General features: G+C 44.7%; 1 protein-coding gene across 7 annotated transcripts in view; it reads right to left on the minus strand.

The window, feature by feature from the left end:
* The window catches only part of TRABD2A (TraB domain containing 2A), a 92,796-nt gene that overhangs the window by 22,103 nt on the left and 50,883 nt on the right, over positions 1-19,810 (minus strand). For 6 of the 7 annotated variants that reach the window (XM_030005607.1, XM_030005604.1, XM_030005608.1 and 3 more), the window contains exons 3-5: positions 18,496-18,642; positions 16,138-16,312; positions 2,178-2,268 (exon numbers count right to left, since the gene is read on the minus strand). In XM_030005607.1, the coding sequence (XP_029861467.1) occupies positions 2,178-2,268; positions 16,138-16,312; positions 18,496-18,642 (413 nt within the window). The remainder of the gene's footprint in view (positions 1-2,177; positions 2,269-16,137; positions 16,313-18,495; positions 18,643-19,810) is intronic. The other variant, XM_030005606.1, reaches the window with a different exon arrangement.

Below are 19,810 nucleotides of genomic sequence, written 5' to 3' on the forward strand. Positions count from 1 at the left end.
TTTGTCCTGTAAAATAGTCCACAGGTACTGACTGGACTGCATGCAGCACTGCTATCTAGGACAGTAGCTGGATATGGTTCCACATTTACATGGGCTGGACTGCATTTATTGACACAGACTGCCCTGGTATTTGCTCCTAGAACACGCCCAGGATACCAATCAAGTGAAACCCTCCATCCAACCCCCAGGACTCTGACATACTCTTGCCACAGGTCCTTCCCGCACCTCAAATGCTCTTCTCCTTCAGAACTCACATTTTTCTTGAAACTCGTTTCATATTTTTAAATGTTTCCAACTCATCCAAAAATGGTAACACCTTTTCTCAGAGAAAACACTGAAGTGCCATCTTCTTTAGCTTCTTCACTCAGCTTTAAAATCAAGACTCCAAGAAAGACATTCTGTCCGGTAGTCCTAATGAAAGGTTTGAGATGCAACTAGTGCCAAACTGAGGGCTTTCAAAGGCACAAGAGTCACTGACCGGACAATGAACTCCCATGATGTGGTCAGAGAACTGGATGTCCAGCTACCCCTAGTATCATTGATACCTACCTTCCTGATGGGTGAAGATCTAGCCCTCCTTTCCACAGCTGTCTGCCCTTGATTTCCTTACAGCTACATCTTTAAAGAGCAGTATCAGATTTTGTTTATTCTCAAGTACATATTAAGCTCTCTTTCATTAAGCTTTAAGAAGCTGCTACGGCTGGTTTTAGGAATCCTTAAGCTAAGAATGTTCTGCGGGGCAGGGGGGAGGCGGAAATCAACACAAAAATATCAGTGCAGGCATATTTTTGATTATCCCTGTAAACACTGATACACTGGATTGTCTAGCATGACTCAAGTGTTACAGGATCATTAAGTCCTGTGCTGAAGCACAGGGGGCTTCTCCATGTCAGACTACCTGCTCATTGGTGGCAACAGGGTTAGGGATTGCATTCATGTACTCATGGGGATGAGTCTTGGCTCAGCTTGTTTCAGTGCACATATAGTTAATGATGTATGTCCATGTCAAGAATCATAACAAAAACATGACCTGCCAGAGTTTGAATCTCATGGTCTGAAAAAGGCCGCAAAAGTGGTGCAAAGAGAAAGGTGAAGCAACCAAAGTATGAGAAAAACATCTGTTATTATTTTGCACCACATCTGCGGAGCCCCTGGCAGAGACCAAGACTCTGCACTGTGCCCCCTGCACAGAAGGTGATTATCCTGCCTGAGAGCCCTGTATCAGAAATCTGGGGGAGGAGGAACAGAGGTGTAAGCAGTGAAGGACAGCATGCCTGGCACAGAGGATAAAAGGGAAACAGTACCATAATTGGGATCAAACCTTTTTTCCACTGTGGTCTTTTAGCAGTGACTGTAAGGAAGAGTGGGGATATCTGAGAGACATAAGAGCACATGTTTGGCAAGAGTCTGGAGAAGGGGGAGACAAGGATTGCAGACCCAAAGCTGGTGGCAAGAAGTCCAGGAAGAGGTGAGTCAAGAGCACATGTAATTCTCGGCAGTGTGAAGGAAGGGATTAGTTGGCATTCTGTAGTTACTGAAACCATGGGGATGGATAAAGGCACCCAGTGAGAGATAAAAAGAGGCAGTAAGGGTATATTCCAAAGAACAGCTGCAAGATGATTCACAACAGCAAGCACTTCGGCTTAAAAATGCTGAAGAGAGCAGGGGATATGAGAGCAGTCAGTTATGGAGACAGCTTGCAAAGAGGATGGGTGGACTCTGAGCAGTCAGGTTCCAAGCTGAGAGAGAGTAATCACAAAGAATCAAAAACAGCAGTGTAAAAGAAGGAGAGTGTTAAAAGGCAGGGCAGTCAAACACTTAAAAGGGAGGAAGGAGGAGCCTGGAAGCCTATGTGGTATGAGACAGCATCCAGATCTGATGAACCAAGCATGCATACTCTATGGCTGTTAGTTTAAGAGTTAAAAACTTACAGGGGGGAAATATTTTTACTTATTTAAAAAAACCCAAACAACCAAAAAATCGCCCAAACAAAACACAAAAAACCCAAACCCAAACCAAATGAAATCCTGTTTCCAAACTAGCTCATAGAAGATAAAAGCAAACTGCTGGGGAGGAGAGAGGGATCCCAGCTCAGTTTCAGCTGCCACTACCTCTTCATGACTGCTTACAAACCCACCCTCCCAATGGCTGCTCAGCTAGATAAAAGCATGCGTTACTTGTTGATGGCTTGTCCAGCTGGAGTGTGTTCTATCTCGTACCCTTCTCTCCTCAAAACATCAATCACTGTGTTGTTGCCCATGAAGTGACCTGCAGTTGAGAGAAAAATGACATCAGAACTCAACGAGCACAGGGAAAGAGAGAGAAGAACAACAAAGTCCTTCCTCATCACAGGAGGTGTGCCACACTCAGGGCAGGCAGTGCTATATCACTTCCCACCAGCATGCACCAGAAACACAGGATGTCTAATGAATGATTGAACTTTCCCAAGGTCACTTCAATTACCACATTATGCCTTTCTAAAATTAAAATAGGATTGAAATTACTCTGGTCCTACAGGTTGCTGCATTATCAGGCCCCTGTGGCTTTCTTGGGGCAATAAGAGATGAAGTTGGGAGACACCTGCTCAGGAGTAGTACCAAGTCTGCAACTGGTGGTGGTGCAAACCAGGCCAGAATCTGGCCACAGCATATACATAATTTTAACATCCTCTGGCATCATAAAGGCACTGCCTGAGATGTTGGTCAACATCATTAACAATTTTTAAATCATTAAGAATCATCCAACTGCAGAGAACAGAAAACAGCTCTGAGAGCCAATGACTTAGATCAACCCCTTTCATTCCTTCAGTATAAGCTACCAGGGACATAAACTCCACCTCAGTCGTGTTGACAAAAGTTTCAGAAGGATTTAGCTAGCTCTGCCCTAATTCTGTGATTTATGTCTCTACTCCATTTTCAGACAGATGTGGTGGCTGGTCAGCCCATAGTTTGGCATCACAGTGAATAAATGACTACTCAAAGGGTGCAGGAGTTATTCCTGAAGGACTATATGCTCTGTGCACTGACTGATTTCCACCATTACTCTAACACCTCATCAGACAAGGCTGCTGAGAAGCAGATGGACAGCAGAGGCCTTGCACAGTCCCTCATAGATCTAGCTTTCTTGAAAACATTTGTTCATGTAACAGCCTACATTAATTAAAATTAGACTTGAGCACATGACTTATTAGTGTGGTCCCTTGCCTCTGTAGATGTAAGCAGTGCTAAAACTGTTAAATAACTACAGAAAAACTGTTTTCAGCTAATATTCTTCATAAATATGTGGCAATAAAACCACCAAAATTATTTTAGTAGCCATGAAAAGCAAGGAGATAGAAAGGGAAGTCCAATGGTAATGAGATTAACAGGGAACTAAACCCAAGAGTTTTTATGATTTTTTCATTCCTAAATGCACTCAATGAATTGGAGCACAAAATTCCAGTTTCTTATGCCACAACAGCAAAGGGCTCATGAATTACCGGCTTAAGGCATGACAGTTGGATGGTATCATTTCAGTATAGACATTTATCAAGATGAAGTTTCCCCAGGAGGCTAAGAACACAAACAGATCTAGCTCAAATGAAACTTTTTAACCAAACACTGCAGTGCACACCCATTGGGTACGTATTTTCTCACCTACTAACTGGATTTTCCCCCAGGTCTTCAGCCTAACTTCAGAAACAGTAAAGATAATGTGCCATTTCGTGGACCTAACCTAATACTGTTGGTGTCTGTTGCTTGCAAAATGTTCAGCCCCAGGTGCAATTAACTCAGAATTCCTCATGTCAGCAAAAAGACCTGATGCAGCAGGAAACAGGAATGACTGTAATTAAACATTGTAATTGAGTAAAATTAGCCGCTGGAAGGCCAACATTAGGTATATAAAGTGCCAGACCTAGTTGCTATCTCTCACCTTTAACACAGAGAAGAGGTATGTGCAAAAGGAAGGGGAGAGGGGATTCAATCCTCCTCCCCTGCCTCCAGACAGCAAAGAAAGGGGTGCTTCCAAAGGGTGATCCACCCCTTGTAAGTGAAAGTGAGGTAGGACAACTTAGACTTTTAGAGTCTATTGATAAGGATAGGGGCAGTGTATATTGCAAGTTCAGACTAGGCATCCATCTCATGTGGGCAATGTTGGATGAGCCGAGTCCTATTCTCAGCAGTGAAAAGCAGTGCCAAGGCTCTGAACTTGTATTTTCTTAATCCAAGTCCTTCAGGAAGAAGGGACAAAACATAAAGATAAGCAATCTATAGGGCAATCTACAGTCTTAATAAGTTTAAGAGCTTACAGTCTCACTCATTTCAAGAGCGAATAGCTGTGCACATCACACCATCAAATGCACTATCCCCCGTTGATCTTCAGTTTCCCTTGCTCAGAGCAGTGATTTAGACTGGTATGTAGGAAATTACTGTAGCACATGGTTGAGTCTCATTTCAATCAGTCAACCTGCTCGAGTAATTTCCTGAAGGTGGGCCTTAATCTTTGGAATTTGATGGAGTGGTAAGAGTATCTTTTCTGTCACAGTCACAGGTACAGGCCTTCACAGGGAGCCTTTGCTCATTGTTGCCAATGCAATGAGTTATGTCTGCATGTGAGAGAAAAATGCTGTGCTAATATTGTGCAAAAGAGAACAGACCAAATGAATAGATATGTGTAAAACAGATGCATACAAATACAAACAGGCATGTGATATTAGATTGTTCACAAGATGTGCTCAATCAGGAGCTGCTCAGGCTAGGCACATAAAAGGATTAGGAGATGTTAGTGTTTGCTATCCAAAAGGTGGGCTATGTGTGCTCTGTGAGACAGAGCTGATCGGGGGCCCAAAGGACCTACAGGGTCAACCTGAGCTAAGTGCAAAATGAAAAAAAGACAGAAGGGTGAGGGTTTGATGTACAGGACTCCACCAGGAGCCTCTCTAGAGTCACCATTTTTGCCTCTTTTCTGGGAACTGTCACAGAAAGAGCTTGGTGGTTTGTGAGAGACCTTATCACCAAAAGCATCTGTAAGAAACACGAGAAAGATTCACTCTCCAAGGTTTAAGATCAAGCAGCTATGCTGCAAGGGAGACTTAGCCCAAAGTCACATGACAGGGAGTAGGCCTCTTTCACCTGTTTTCTATTTTAGCCTAACACACTTGAATGCCCCCCAAAAGAAAAGCCCCGGGCCCTGTCCCATCAGAAAGCCTGCTCTTTTCTTTCTGTACACAGCGCTGCATTATCCTCACACCACTAGGTGAAGAGATGCTTCTGAGAGGTCAATTTACTCTGGCAGGGGGTGGGGAGCCATGAATCTCTATTCTTCTGTGTTCAAGCTCAAAGAGAAACTAAGAAGCTGTTGTGTGCACCAGCTCAGCCATGCACTCTACTGGAGAGTAAATAAGACCCTAGCTTTTAATCTGCACTGAAAGGAGATGGCATGCAGGGACCGCAACAGGCAATATGCGCAAACAACAATGCTGTTTGACTAACGTGCACTTGCAGACCAGTCCACACACTCTGACATGCATTGAGCACTCCTGACCTTCCTCAGTAGCAATACCCAATCTTGCAGAACACAGGCTACTACTATTGCCATGAAATCCATGTCTCCTGCTTGCAGCTTTTAATGCCAGGGCACGCAGAAGTGTTTTCATCTAGGCAACTGTGCTAGGAGTGTGGTTTCCTGCAGAGGTTCATGAACCCAAATTTGAGCCATCACAAGGCTGAAAATTTTCTGCATCTCACAAAATGAACAAGGAAATACTGCACAACAGAAGTTCTGTTTCTGTTCCTGAATTTTTATTTTTCATGTAAAGCAAGATTGTAAGACTGAAGAAAACTTTGTTCCTCTAAATGTCAACAAAATCCACAATTCCAAGCTGATACACTAACTTCCTTGACCTTCTCTTAGAGTCATGTAAAAGGAAACCCCCAAGCCCACATAATTCTTTATGTCTGCTGTGTTTTCCTTAGTAGAAAGATGGCACTTCCCATCTGCCCCAGAAACATGCCAGGACCTCACCATTTAAAATATCCAAAGACAATGAATCACTGGACATACATGTAAAGAAACAAAACTGTTAGGAAACCTGATCTGCACTGCTGACCTCCAAAAAGCGGTGGGAACAGCTACAGCACATGATCATAACAGTGCAACCACAAAATGACACAAACGATTCTAGCCACTGGGGACATCATAAACCAGGATGTTTATCTCTGACTGGGCTGGGAGTGCTCAGATGGGCTTTTGGTGCCAGAGACTCTATGGGTCACTGAAACAAATCTTTTCAAGAACATTTTAGAGGTACAGATCTTACAGTTATTTAGAAACTGCCTGGAAATGCCCATGGCAATGATCATCTATTATCATTCTTCTTAGACTGCTTCCAAGAATTATATAGATAAATTCATATAACATACCCCAGAAGGGTGAACAGGACACCTGTAGGTGACTGGATTAGAGTTACTGGTCTGTAGAAAAGGCATGACATGAGGCTGCTACCCACAAACAAAAAAAGAGAAACTTCAGGAAAAATTATCACTTAACCACGAGGCACAAAGGACAGGTCATCCCTCTCTATGTGCTTCCAATGGCAGGGTTCTTCTACCCTTTCAATAATCGAAGTATCCTCCCATAGCAGTCTGTGAGCCAATAAATCCATGGAGAAGGGTTCAAAACTGCCAGTGCTCCCTCAAAGGATGCAAACACAAGCAAAGGAGAATTTCTGATGACCTGGAGAGCAGGGACATACATGGCCCAAGTCAGTCCCAAAGGTATCTGCAGTGAAGAGCTGAAAGTTCAGCATGTGGCAGATGCAACCAATGATCTAGAGAAGGCAGAGTACTGTCTTAAATCATTTCATTGGATGGAAGCCAAACTGCAAAACAGACATCCTACTCCTCCAATCTTTTTGAGACTGCAGACTTCCAAATGTACTCCTTCCTGTGATGACCTGTAAGATGAAATATTAATGAAATATTACTCCATAAACATTGAACTTGAGGTTTTACTCCACTGAGGCCAGGACAAGTGTTTGTCTTCAAAAAAACATGATTTCCTTGAAATCACTTTTTTAGTATAAAATCTTAGTGGATCATACTTCACCACTCTCAAATCAAAGGGGAAAATCTGGTGGGCAGGACTGTGGAACACTGGCATTCTCTATGCCAAAGAAAATACTTTCACTACACATGGAGAAACTTTAAAAAAGTGCCTCAAACCTGTATTCACTCAGGAGGAAACAAAAAACCTTCCATTTCTTTAAAAGTGATGTGCTTTGCTAATTAACTCACCTATATGGAATTACTAGGATTCATTTTCCACATTTGTTTGTAACAGAATCATGTAAACATGAAATCCTTCTAAAAATAGCTGATGTTGAAGGCCTTGCACAGCATGGGAAAAATTGCCTAATACCACAGAAAAGAAACATATGAAATTACAATTGGCATTTTTCTTGTGAAAGACAACCAGACACTCTTATCTACCAGGTTCTGTCAAAAACTAGGTCTCTTAAATGTATGACATGAGTATTTTTGGTCCCGGGGATTCCCATTTTTACCTTTGGGCAAAGTCAAACCCCTGATAACTACACAAACTGAAGTTAGAAAAAGGTTTTCCACTGATTATAAGGCCAAATTTATAGCAAAGTTAACATAAGGAAAAAGTTTACAAACCCATATCGCTTATTTTGTAAAAACCAAGTTCAAAGAAACAGCTTCCATTCAGGCAGCCTTAGCCACTGGGGCTCCATCTGCACTGGCATTTACTGAGAGTTTTCCACTGTTGAAGGCCTAGGCTCATTAGGCAAGGAGACCCTCATGTAGGTGACTATGCTAGCAGCCAGCATTATGTGACTAGTAAGGAAAGGAAATAGCAGTGCCATGTCTGAGTTGCAGTATTCACAGCCACCTCTGCTGCTGGACCTGCTCCCATTCCACACCACTACTTCCTTTCCAGAAAAAAAGGACTTGAAACCCCACTACCTTAAAACATACCTTACAAGATGAAAGTTTTCCTACTGTAGCTGCCCAATAAAGGTAGCAATGGGTAGACCCCAGCACTGATAAGAAGCTGATGATCATCAGACTGTCAGTACCTAAGCAGAAACAGCACACAGTTGTTTGACCTGGGCAATTTTGACAGTTGAACTAATACATTGGAACAGAGGTTTCTGCCTCTAATGCAGAAATGCAAAGCTTTCCTCACTTCATGTGTCAGAGATGTCAGGAGGAGTGCCCTTCATGTGAACCCTGGGGCTTTGGATGTGGGTGCTGCCTCCACACACCATTATCTATCCCCTTCGGGGGTTGTTGTTCTAATAAACCCTGTCATTAGCATTCTGCAGACTCAAAGAGCCTGCTAAGGAAAACGGTCTCAAAGCTGCTGGGTTGTATCTGGCATTCTCAGATTACAGAGGTACAGGCACACCTTCAGGGACTCAGCCTTTTCTTCCACCCGAAGAGGCTAAAATGATGCTGCATTCCAAAGACAGAAGAAGCAAGCAGGCAATCAGCAAGCCCTTTGTACCCAGGGAGAAGTCAGATGGCCCCACAAGACTCATTTAATCTGTTTTATCATTGTGTTATCTTCCTGCACCCCCTCCCCCCGCCGCCACTTCTCTTCCCGAATCTGACAAGATTCAGCTTCCTGTAGATTTTTCATTAACTTCCTCATTACACATTTCAAATCCTTTATATAAGGCATAGATAAATTTACATTCCCTGTGCACATCCACACCTCCAGTCGCAAATGTGCTGATGGCAGCTTCAAAGTTTCCATGCTGGGTTCTGAATTCCCACTGAATTTCAAGGGCAAATTGATACCCATTTACGTGGGCAACTTTCATATTCCCGTGGCAGGTTTTTGTTTGGTTTTGTTTTACAGGTATAAACACCTACACAAGACGGACAAAGACATCCTAGGCTTAGCACTGTTGATTATTTTTACCGGTGTTTACTGGTGACAGGTCCTTTCTCCAATCTTTTCTTTACCAGAGACAATAAATCTTGTTCCTCTTGCATAATTTCTATCAAAAAAATGCCAGATGGAACAGCAAATTTCAAGACGTAACAGCGAACAGCTCTATATGGAAAAAAACATCACCTAACATCATTCAGGACACAGACTCAGCACAATTCCAGTTTCCCCTGGAAATCGGTCGGTTGGGTTTTTTGGGGTTTGGTTTTTGGTTTTTTTATGACGTAAGGGGCAAGGGAAAAGGCATCAGACATGCCTGTGAGTCCAATGCACTTGGCACCCAAGGCTGACACATAACTGACCAATCCCCCACATCCCAAGGACTACCTCAAAACCTAGAGAAGTTGGAGGAAGCCATTTGGTGGACTATGGCAGACTCTGGGGTAACCATAAGTGGTAGCATGTTCTCTCTTTTCCTTGTCCAGGTGGCTAAGATTAAAGTTTACACACCCATCTTAGCTCCAATGGGGTCAATTACACTTCTACAACGATGTCCAAACCCTTCTTCTACATGTTTTTTGATTACACATCAACCATCCAAGAGTTAATTTTAGTTTAGCAGCTATCAGTGGACTCAGCTGCTGGGAGGAAGACAACTAAGATCTGGAGCTCTTAGCTGGATTGCTAATTTAGATATTGGTTCATCAGTCTGTTCATAACAATTCTTCTTTCTGGGAGGTCTTGTTGGGGGCAGAGGAGTAAAGTGGGAAAAAAACAGCCAGTCCCTGGAAGTTTGAATCCATACAGTCTGAGTAATTAATGCTAAAGAAACACATTCATTATTTCCTTTAGTAATTAGAAGACTTGGTAGCTGAAGAATTTTTCACCATCATCCTTCTTTTCTTAGTGTTAATGGTGGCTGGCCAACATCCACTATACTTTAAAGCCTCAGAATGATGGTTTTTTTCAGCAGCAGCAAAGAAAAAAGAGCTCTGAGAGAAAAAGAAATTTGCCAGTGTTTACAAGATTAAGAGGACCAACTTCTGAAGTTGTCACATCAGTCAGCATCTCTCAGTGAAGTCAGTCATTTCATCCACAGGGATATAAGGCATCTTAGATCCTTCTGTACTTCTTATTCATGAGTTGGCACTTCTGGAGTTTCTCAGCTGTTCAAAGAGGCAGGCGAGACTGGAGGGAATTTAAAGTTGGCTCCTAGAAACTCTGGCTTCACCTGAGGCCTTGCCTCTCGTAATGAAGTCAGGATCTCATGCCACTAAGTATGCTTCTTCCTGCATAAAAAAAAAACCCACTCTTTTTTTATCTCTTATTCTTTAGCCCACTCAACAGAAACCATAAGTAAGCTAAAGCAAACAAGCCATGCTCATCCTGGAGTAAAAGTGACTATGCAGAAGGAAGGCCCATCTAGAGTTGAATTTGGTGAGAACCATCAAGGGCAAAAAGAAGTGCTTCTCCAGATATCTCAGCAGTAAAATGTAGACTAGATAAATGTCATCTCAGTGCTGAAGGGGGCAGGAGACCTGATGACAAAGAATATGGAAAAGGCCATTGTCACTTTCTTTACTGGTAAAACCAGCCTTCAGGAATCTCAGGTTCCTATGACTAGAGGGTAAGCCCAGGGCAAAGAAGGTTCACCCTGGGTGGAGAAGGATCAGGTTAAGGAACATTCAAACAGACCAGACAGGTACAAGTTCCGGTAGCATACACCCAGAGCAACTGTGAGAGCTTGCCAGTGTCAGTGCAAGACCACTGTCGATTATCTTTAAAACGTTGTGGCAATTAGGGAAGGTCCCTGAGGACTGGAAGAAAGCAAGTATCACTCCTATCTTCAGGAAGGGCAAGAAGACGGATCTGGGAAACTACAAACTGGTCTGCCACACCTCTATTCCTGGGGAAGGTGATGGAACAAATTAACCTGCAAACCCTTTCCAAATGTGTTAGGGACAAGTGGATGATTGAGAGTGGTCAGTATGGATTTATGATGAGAGAATCTTGGCTCACAAAGTTCAGCAAACCAAATCCCGCACCTGGGCAGGACTAGTTCCAAGCACCAGGATAGGCTAGGCACCAACTGGCTGAAGAGCAGCTCGGCATAAAAGGATGTGGTGTCCTGGTGGTCATCAAGTTGACCTTGAGCCAGCAATGTGCCCTTGTGGCAAAGATGGCCAACGGCCTCCTGGACTGTGTTAGGAAAAGCACTGCCAACAGATTGAGGGAGGTGATCCTTCCCTGTTCCTCAGCCCTGGTGACATAAATCTGGGTTCAGTGTCTAGCTCTGGGCTCTCCAGTTCAAAAGAGATGTGGACATACTGGAGAGAGTCCAGCAAAGGGCCACAAAGATGATGAACAATTAAAGCATCTGTCATATGAGGAGAGGCTGAGAGCTGGGACTGTTCAGCCTGGAGAAGAGAAGGCTGAGGGGCAGTATAATTGATGTATAAATACCTGATAGGAGGTTGTATAATAGATAGAGCAAAACTTTTCTCAGTGGTGCCCCACGAAAGGACAAGGGGCAATGAACACAAATTGATATACAGGAAATCCCACTTAATCATAAGAAAAAGCTTCTTTACTGTGAGAGTGGTTAAACACTAGAATAGCTTGCCCAGAGAGGTTCTGGAGTCTCCATCCTTGCAGATAGTCAGAACCTGACCAGACTCAGTCCTAGGAAAACTGCTCTATATGATCCTGCTCTGAGCAGGGGGGCAGACCAGATGATCTCCAGAGGTGTCTGTCAGCCTCAACTATCCTGTGATTCTGTGAAGGTTTAGCCAGCAGGCAGCACTCTTGTAAGACCTGTACAAGTGGCAAAACTCTCCACAGCACAGTAGGACAATGCAGCCCTTTCTATGTCAATGTGCACCTCTCAAACAAACCAGAAACCTATAGTGTTATCTAGCTGGCTGCCTATGAAATCACATGCCCCATCACTTACTTTGGCTTAGCATTCAGATCCTGAACGCTCCACTTACATTTCAGAGAAATTAAAAATGTATATAGAAGCAAGACTGCTTGTGAAAGATTATAGCTGGCTTTGCTTCACAAGTTCTCCACTAGCAACAGGAAGCAGGTTTGGCTTGTAACTCTAGTGCTGCCATACAAAAAGGCCTGTCCACAATTAAGATAAAATCCTTATTGAACCTAGTGGAATGCTGCTGGCATTACTACATCTCTCTTCCCATACTTTCCTCTAATTCCCTCAAACAGACTTATTTTGGCTTGAAACTTTCCATGTTTGCACTTCGGCCAGAAGCAAAGCTTTTTGGATAGTTTCAGCAAAATCTGTTATTTTTTAGCTCTCCACTTTTGTGCAAGCTTAAATTACTTCCAAACAAAAATAGTTCCAGAAATGAGCTCTGACTGAGAAACATTTTCAACAGAATATAGGGGGAGTTTGTCTGATCTGTTAAAATGTAGTAAAAGCATAAAATACGCTGGATCTAATGATCGAATCTATTACAGTCCAAATTACAACATGTAATTCCATGTAAGAAATCAACACCTATAGCCATGCAGCTGTATTAAGACCTGGAAAGAGATAGGTGCTTTTTTTGCACAATGTATTACACATCTCTAAACCACATCAATCCACTTGGAATATAAAATAAATCATCAATCTTTTCTGATTTTCCCCCATTTAAAATAAAACTACAAAGAGTAGTTTAAAAAACAAGAGGGGGTATTTGTAATACTGCAGTCACCCACAAACCATGACCTTGTTTGGATATTACTGATGATAACAGTGTTTTTTCAATGGTGTTTGGTTAATGGAAAAAATTGAACTTCCCTTACAAAAAGCCTAGGCCTTTTAAAAATAAAAACACAAGGTGAAAAAATCTGGAAAGAAACAACTAAAAGTCTTTTCCCCCTTCTAACCTGGACACCCCTTGATATCATACTACTATTTTAACACAACCTCGTCCTGCAGTTTATCAGCCACTGCTGGGAGATACTTTTTTCAATGGTGGCCAGAAGAGGGAAAAACACAATGCAGTTATGATTTAGTCCCACTCCTATAGCCTTTCTTTTTCTCTTCCTCTACAGCTCATTCTAACCTGTCTTGTGCGAGCACTTTCCTGGGACCCTTTTCCAGTAATTAACAACAGTACAGTACTCAAGCAATGCTCAAAACTGAACACAAGACATTTGTTCATCTTCACTGCTTGCTGGCATAAAAATAAATCTTCCACATAATTATCTATCGCATACAGCAATCTGGATAAGCAAAAGGCTAAATAAGCTTGCTGGAAAAAAATAAAAGCCTGCATTCATATTTGTAATGTGCACTCATAAAAACCTCAGAACTGTGTAGAAATGGATCTGTTTTCTGCATTATATCCTGTGATTTTACTTCTCATTTAGACAAACAAATTGTGTTGGTTTTGGCTGGGATAGAGTTAATTTTCTTGCTAGTAGCTAGTATGGGACTATGTTTTGGATATGTGCTGAAAGCAGTGTTGATAATGCCAAGATGTTTTCGTTTCTGCTGAGCAGTGCTTACACAGAGTCAAGGCCTTTTCTTCTTCTCACACCACCCCACCAGTGAGTAGGCTTGGGTGTGCACAAGAAGTTGGGAGGGGACACAGCTGGGACAGCTGACCCCAACTGACCAAATGGATATTCCATACCATATGACATCATGCTCAGCAATAAAAAGCTGGGGGAAGAAGAAGGAAGGGGGGATGTTCAGAGTGATGGCATTTGTCTTCCCAAGTAACTGTTATGCGTGATGGAGCCCTGCTTTCCTGGAGATGGCTGAACACCTGCCTGCCAATGGGAAGTGGTGAATGAATCCCTTGTTTTGCTTTGCTTGCGTGCGCAGCTTTTGCTTTACCTATTATCTCAGCCACAAGTTTTCTCACTTTTACCCTTCTGATTCTCTCCCCCATCCCACTGTGAGGGAGGTGAGCAAGCGGCTGCATGGTGCTTAGTTGCTGGCTGGTGTTAAACCACGACACAAATAAAAAGAAACCCCCATGCAGTCAAACAAGGGAATAATGAGGAATTGTGCTGCTAGAAGTGGGAGGCTGGCACTGTCCTTTGAGCACAGCTATTTGCAAGAGCAGATGAGAACAGAGGTTGGACTGGTATCAAAGCCAGAGTGTAATTAGAGAGATTTTCGAAGTCGATCTTGAAGCCCCAGAGAAGAGAGGGAACCTGTCTGGATTCAAAAGTATGATGGAAAAGCACGAGAAGAGCACGCCTCATGCTTGGAGATCAAGCCATGTGCACATAAGCCACAGATCAAGGGTATTCATACAGGCCCAAGGCTCCAGGCAATTCTGCAGTGTAACAGTGTTGGGTGAATCCTGACTCTGCTCTACTGGAAGAGGCAATCAGGAGACAAAGAAGGGGGCAACTGGGAAAAAGAAAATAATAAGAAGGAGGAAAGCAAGAATCCAGAAAACCTGGGAAGGATTTCAGTACTGTCATGAAGGTTGAGAACAAGAGAGATTGTGAAGGGCAGGGATCTGTCCTGCTCCTGCAGTGTTTCTGGGCTCTGGGACAGAGCTGTGCACACTAATGACAATGAAGACAGTCTGGGGCAGAAAAGTGGGAAGAGAAGGAAATTGATGGCAGGGGAGACAAATGACACAAAAGCATTTTGAACACATGTGATTTGTCCAATGCAGCTGTCCAATGGGATGCAGGGTGCATGCGCAAGGAGGGGAAGAGGCTCTCCTCTCTCAAAGGATGCTGCTCCTGGGACAGGGCAGACTCAAAGTGACACTTGCACCTGCATCTATCCATTTGCGTGGGCTGCTCATCACTCAGTTGTGACCCAGTTACTGGAGCCCCAACATCTGTGACTAGCCTCCTGACAGAAGACTAGCTACCTGCAATTGACGCAGCTGGCACTGAGGGCTGACATACGCACTGGTCAGGAACATCAGTCCGGCAGCGACAAGGGTGATCAGAACAACAACAGCAGTGGAGTACAGCAAAGCCCTGATCTTAGCTTAGAGACAGACAGACATGACCAATATCTACATAACCTACACTGGCTTCACTGTCCTTCATGACAGGGAGTTGCACAGAGCAGTGATACTGCAGGAACATAACACATTACAATCTTCACGCATGCCTGAACAGACATTATCAGCCACCTTTCATTACCTTTCTGCCCTCACACACAGGACCCTTGTTATGATAAGTTTGTAACCACAACTCCCTGCTGCAAGTGAGGAGATTCTCACAGACTTCGAATACCAATGCTTTTAGAGTGTTTAAGTAAATATGTTCCTTGCCTTGACTAGATCTTCCATCATCACTAAAGCAGTAACCACTGAGACTGGAAAACATCACATGGATCCTGACACCAGTTTCAGCTCTCCCCCTTCCCAAGGCCCATATGGTTTATGGTGGTGGGGATGCAATACTTCTCTGGGAATCAACACCTGTCTTTTCAAACACCTATCCTCACTTATTCCTTTCCCTGGAGCTAGAACAAAGGATGGGAGTCATGGCAAACCAATCCTGTTTACACCCTTGATCCAGCTCTAGTCTGAAGTGTGGGTGTTAACCTCACTGAGTTTGATGAGCTGCTTGATGTGCCTATAGATGCCTGCTGGCTACTAAGGGGCAGAAAAAGGAGTAGGTTTTCCCCAGCTGGGCCCAATACTCTGCTCTAAAATAGTGGCAGACACAATTTCCTAGTAGTTGTGGAAGCACAGTGAAAGAGGGAAGGAGCTGCAGCCGGAACAGAAAGGTGAAAGTATGCCTTCCCCTCCCTTTGCATTTATTGAACCCCTTAGATTCACACAATTTGGCATATTATTCTTTTGGATGCATTCTTGAAAGGTTTATTCAAGCACTGGTGCAACCTGTGACTTGCTATGTTTCATCTCAGCTCCCTATTTCTCCTATCTTTCTGTCTTGGTTGGCCACACCATAAACACGTATGTCTAAGAACTGTTCCTTTTGTATGCACTGTAGTTGGTTCAGTATCTTTGGCTATGCATATAACAAATAAGTCTGTAACTAATAAATATTGCAATCAATGCATACACTGTGAGCTTTTTGCATACTGAAGAAAAACAGTCTCATACACTGAAAAAGTCTTCCTACTAGGGTACAACTATGAGGGCAAAGCTGTGTTCTGTGCCTACCATGGTAAAAAGTTTAAAGAAGAGTCAGTACTGAGGCAAACATTTGTAAAAAGCTTCTAATGGCCATGGGAAGAATGTGTTCAGGTTGTAGAACACCTCAATCACATACCAGCTCCAAATGCAAAGAAGAAACTCTTGTCTGGGTACTCTTCCAGCAGGTCCTTCACCCTCCTGCCCATTCGCTCATTTCGCTTGTAGATGAGCTCCTGACGGAAGTAGCTGTCTATCTCTTGGGCAGTAATGCGTTCATGGGCTGGAAGTGTAGCATTAATGAAATTTGGGACCTAAGGTAGGAAAAAAAAATGTCTTCATGAAAGGGGCATTTATTTTACAGGCAGCCATCATGCACAGGCATTTTGCTCCATCACTGAATGTGGCAATTGCCTTGTCCCTCAAGGCACATCCAGTATGACAAAACCCAAAGAAAGCTAAAAAATTACTCAGCAAACTTCAAATATGCATAGTGCTTCTTTCCTCTCAACATATAATTCATAAGCCAGCCAGCTGAATTTTTTTTTGGTGCAAAGTCAACAAATAGTTTCAGTTTGCCACATGGTAGATCCCGAATCCTGATTGCTCAGCTGAAGAAAGTAAATGTTTGTCCCTGGCTATCTCTAGCTACATACCTCTTCCTTAAATTGCGATAGGTGTGACATAACTATAATGATAACTGCACTCTTCTAAGAGAGTTTGACTCAGGCTGTCAAAGAATAACTGCAATTTGAACTAGTTAACAAAAACTTCCCCAAACTTCCCAGAAGAAAGAGGGCCAGATTTTGTCAGGAAAGAAAGTATTACCACCTCCAATTCCCCTGTCCTCAAGGTATCTTTTAAAATACTGGCTTCCTCCCCCGGGGCCCCCAGGACAGCTGTGGCTGCACACTACCCTGAGCTCTTGCTACTGGAGGGAAACATGGGTCTGGAGTTGCAGCCATCCTGGCTTCCTGACAAGCAGCTTTGGGCATTGCAGCTATGGGGACTGCTAAGGAAAGGGCCTACAAGCAGTGGCTTCTGGGGAGCAGAGCCACTACACCAGGTGCTTTCCCTTGCAAGGCTGCAGCAGCTGAAGAGGCTCTGGAACCACTCAGAAACTATTACCGACTGTTTCCAAAGTGTTCTTAGCCCACAGTGGGTCATCTACTGGGCAAGTATGGGGTCAAATACAATTTACAGAGAAGTTCTGCTTAAAAACATAAGCTGACAGTGTTGCAGACTATTACTACTCAGCTCTGTTGTGAGGGAGAGCGCTCTGCAGTGGAGTTCCTCATGTGAGTAAAGGGCAGTTGCTCCCTCAGAGACATGCATGTCTCAGCAAGAGCTGCTCTCTCCAAGGACCTTAAAGCAATGCCAGCTGTCTGCAGTCTGTAACACCTCAGCAGAATAGTGATGCAGCATCTGTATGCTCTTATAGTGCTGGCCTCCTTTGAGAAGCCCTTTGAAATCTACAAATGAAGTGCACTGTGTAAGAGCTAAGCAGTGTTAATGACCAGGTTGCCTGCACGTGCAGGCTGAGGGGTGTGCAGGACGGGAAGGTAACAACACGCGCGCAAAGCTCAGTGCCAGAGAAGCAAGGGTTAGTACAACAGTATTCCCAGCTCTGCAGCACTGCACCGTATATATCAAAAGGCCGTAGGAAAATGGTTATTCAGCAGGGAAAGCCCAGGTACCAACACCCACTTGTTCAGCACTGTGACGCTAGAGCCTATGTTTTCATTGATGTGCATGAATTGCCAGGCAGTACCCCACGGACAAGAATAGAGAGGCCTGATGTCTCAGTCTGAGGTTAGCTAATCTAACAGCCCAAACAGGCCAAATTGGTCCCTGCTGGGCATTTTCTCGTGGTTTAAAGATCAGAGCATTGCATTCCACTGTGCTGCTTAGGAAACCGTCTCCATAAACCAAGTCTGTGAGGCCTCAGAAGGTTTTCTTTTCCTTAACATTCAGTCTAAATCTATCTTTTCTTTGTTTCACTCGATTTCTCTTCTTTGGGCCTTGACCACAGTACACAATCATAGTGATAGGGGACATTAAAAAGCTTGCAACTTGCCCAGCCTTACACAAGCATCCAAGTCACGAGTGCATTTCTCTGTCACTACTTGCACAAAAGAGCCTGCTGCTGCTCTCTGTTGGTGCTAAGGTCACTCATACCTAAGCTAGCGTAATTCCACAGGATCCTTAAGAAAATAAAGGATTAAGTCGTAGAGCTTTGACGCTAAAGCAAACACGGCACTCATCCAAAAGCGAAAGCCAGGTGTGCCTTTGCTGCTTGCGTGCAGCAAGACAGGGGTGAGGTGGTGCAGACTCCTGGGACAGGAGGCGCAGGAAAGCGGATGCACCAGAAAGCCAGCAACATGCCCTTGGCCCTCACCTGCAAAGGGCCTGCCTGAGGAGAGACAAGTGTGAGTGAGACAGGGATTAGCGCTACGGGGACATGTGCGTAGTAAAGGGCTGCAGTGGCAAGACTCACTTGAGAAGTGTCATGGTTGAAGATGATGGAGCTGAGGTCCCCACAGTTGTAATGCTTGATAAGGTCTTCTGTCGTATAGGGGATCTGGAAACTGCCTGCTCGGAGGCTCTCCTGCTGCAAGAGAGTCTGATTCAAAGCAAAGACCACCTGAGGGAGGGGGAGAGGGAGGAAAAGACAGAGTTCCTGGTGAGTTCTCATCTCGCCCCTTGAGAAGGTCACAGACATATAACGCCTGCCAAGGGCTCTCTGAAGCTGCTCCCGCTCCAAGAACGCCAGTCCACATGTTGCCAACCTGTGCCTCTGCCAGGCCTGCAGATACTCACACCTCAGGTCCCACGGGCCTGCTCATAGGGAACCGGCTCACCACACGTAACTCCAGGAGGTTTTGCCCCTGATGCGATTAATACAGAAGATACAAAGGGGCAGACTGAAACAGGGGCAATCTTGCTCCCCTAGACGACAGTTTGCCTGACCACCACAGAGCCATAGGGCCTGACGGGCTCCTATCCCCACAGCTCCTCAGCCACCTACCTCAATTAAGCACGGCTTATCTTGCCCTTTCTTCCTCACCCACAAAGAACATTAACGCTGTCGTCTCCTGCTTTGCGTCTCCTTCTCCCACCCACCCAGCTTATTTCAGGCAGGAATGGCTCTCTGGAGCAGGCCAGGGAAGCATGGCAGCTGCCACGGGACATAGGCAGCCACCCTCCCTGCGGGCGAAGGCTGAGGGCAGCAGCCCCGCAGCTGCCCAGCACTCTCCCCTGCTGACTGCCTCCGCAGGCACAGGGGCTGCCACTGCCATGCCTCTTCTCCTCCTCGACCTTCACCTGGGAATGCAAACACTCCCATTTCTTTCGCCTCAAGCTGAACCAGCGTGGCTGCCACAGCTCCTACCGCCAGGGCGCCTCTCCCTTGACCGGAAAGGAGAGGATCAGCAGAGGTGTCCTCCAGGTGTTGCTGCTTCCCCACCTCCAGCACAGCACGGCTCTCCAGGGTGGCGGCCTCAGGACCTGACCCAGAGAGAGCTGCAGCTCCAGCTGCCTCCCGCCTGGGGCAATGAACACCCCATGAGGATGACCGCCACTTAAAAGGCACAGGAGAGCCATTTGGAGCAACAGTTGACAGGGGCCTCCGGAGCCAAACAGCCAATGCAGCACCTCTGTACCTCTCCCTCACTGCTCCAGCAGCTGCAGCAGGCAGCCACCAAGCCCCAGAAAGGCAGGGAGCCAAGGAAGCACTTGGGGCAAAAACCCCCCAGGCTGAGCACGGGATGCAGTGGGCACACTGGTGGGGCGTGGAGCTGGCTACTCGCCTG

The sequence above is a fragment of the Aquila chrysaetos genome, chromosome Z, assembly GCF_900496995.4.
Source record: "Aquila chrysaetos chrysaetos chromosome Z, bAquChr1.4, whole genome shotgun sequence".
NCBI classification, from domain to species: Eukaryota; Metazoa; Chordata; class Aves; order Accipitriformes; family Accipitridae; genus Aquila; species Aquila chrysaetos.